The sequence below is a fragment of the Acyrthosiphon pisum genome, unplaced genomic scaffold (genome assembly GCF_005508785.2).
Source record: "Acyrthosiphon pisum isolate AL4f unplaced genomic scaffold, pea_aphid_22Mar2018_4r6ur Scaffold_20759;HRSCAF=22051, whole genome shotgun sequence".
Lineage (NCBI taxonomy): Eukaryota > Metazoa > Arthropoda > Insecta > Hemiptera > Aphididae > Acyrthosiphon > Acyrthosiphon pisum.
The window spans coordinates 3,297-4,413 of record NW_021770152.1 but is presented as its reverse complement, the minus strand read 5'-3'; the positions used below and the strand labels follow the sequence as shown (position 1 = coordinate 4,413).

General features: G+C 46.9%; 1 protein-coding gene across 1 annotated transcript in view; it reads left to right on the top strand.

The window, feature by feature from the left end:
* The window catches only part of LOC103309319, a 993-nt gene extending 100 nt beyond the window's left edge, over window positions 1–893 (top strand). Inside the window, exon 2 of the mRNA XM_029492080.1 lies at window positions 96–893. Within this exon, the coding sequence (XP_029347940.1) occupies window positions 96–893 (798 nt within the window). The remainder of the gene's footprint in view (window positions 1–95) is intronic.
* Window positions 894–1,117: the final 224 nt, after the last annotated feature.

The following is a 1,117-nucleotide window of genomic DNA, read 5'->3' as shown; positions in this document are numbered from 1 at the left end:
GACTACTCAGGCCCATTATGGATTAAGGAAGGGAGACGCCGCAATGCTCGCTCAGTGAAGTGTATCTGGCGATCTTTGTCTGTACGGCAATCAAGGCAGTACATATAGAGGTCGTTTCTGACTTATCCACACATGCGTTCATAGCTGCATTACATCGTTTCATTTCACGACGGGGTATTCCAGCTCATATCTATTCTGATTGTGGAACAAACTTCCAAGGCGCTGATGCACTATTACGCGCTCATTTGCGAGATCCAGTTCTTCGGGAACTCTGTTCCACCCAGATTCCATGCCAATGGCATTTCAATCCTCCTGCAGCCCCTCATTTTGGGGGACTGTGGGAAGCAGCTGTGAAGTCAACAAAATATCATCTCAAACGAGTTATTGGTAGTCAGCTGTTGACATTTGAGGAAATGTCCACCTTAGCTTACAGAATTGAAGCTGTGCTCAACTCAAGGCCACTTGTGCCACAATCACCTAACCCAAGTGACCTACGAGTGCTAACTCCTGGGGATTTTTTGATCGGCTGTCCATTGGTCGCGTTACCAGAACCAGATCTGACCTCCACGCCAATGAACTGGTTATCTCGATGGCAGTTACTAACCCAGTTCCAACAATCGTTTTGGAAACGTTGGTCGTCAGAATACCTGACCACGCTTCAGGGCCGGTCGAAATGGTATCGTAAGCAAAGGAACATCGCAGTTGGAGACCTGGTGATAGTGCATCATCCAAATACATCTCCAACACATTGGAAATTAGGGAGGGTCGAGTTGACCCATCCGGGCGAGGATGGAGTGGTCAGGGTCGTTACCATTAGAACAAGTGACGGAAGTTACAAACGGCCCGTCGTGAAGTTAGCAGTTCTGCCTGTCGAGGATGAACAGGATTCCTGACTTGTTCTCCTCTACTAAAGCTTAGCATTCCTCTGTTTCATAGTTCAACTCCTTGAATGTAAACTTGTGTAGAGATATTTCTCAATTAGATTTAAGTTAGCATATAAGCATCAAACCTATCAACTTTAGCATACTGGTCAACTTTGGAAAGTCTACGTCTTCCACGGGGAGTATGTTGCCGCCACACGCAACATGTGACAACGCCTGGGTGCGTACATTGCACC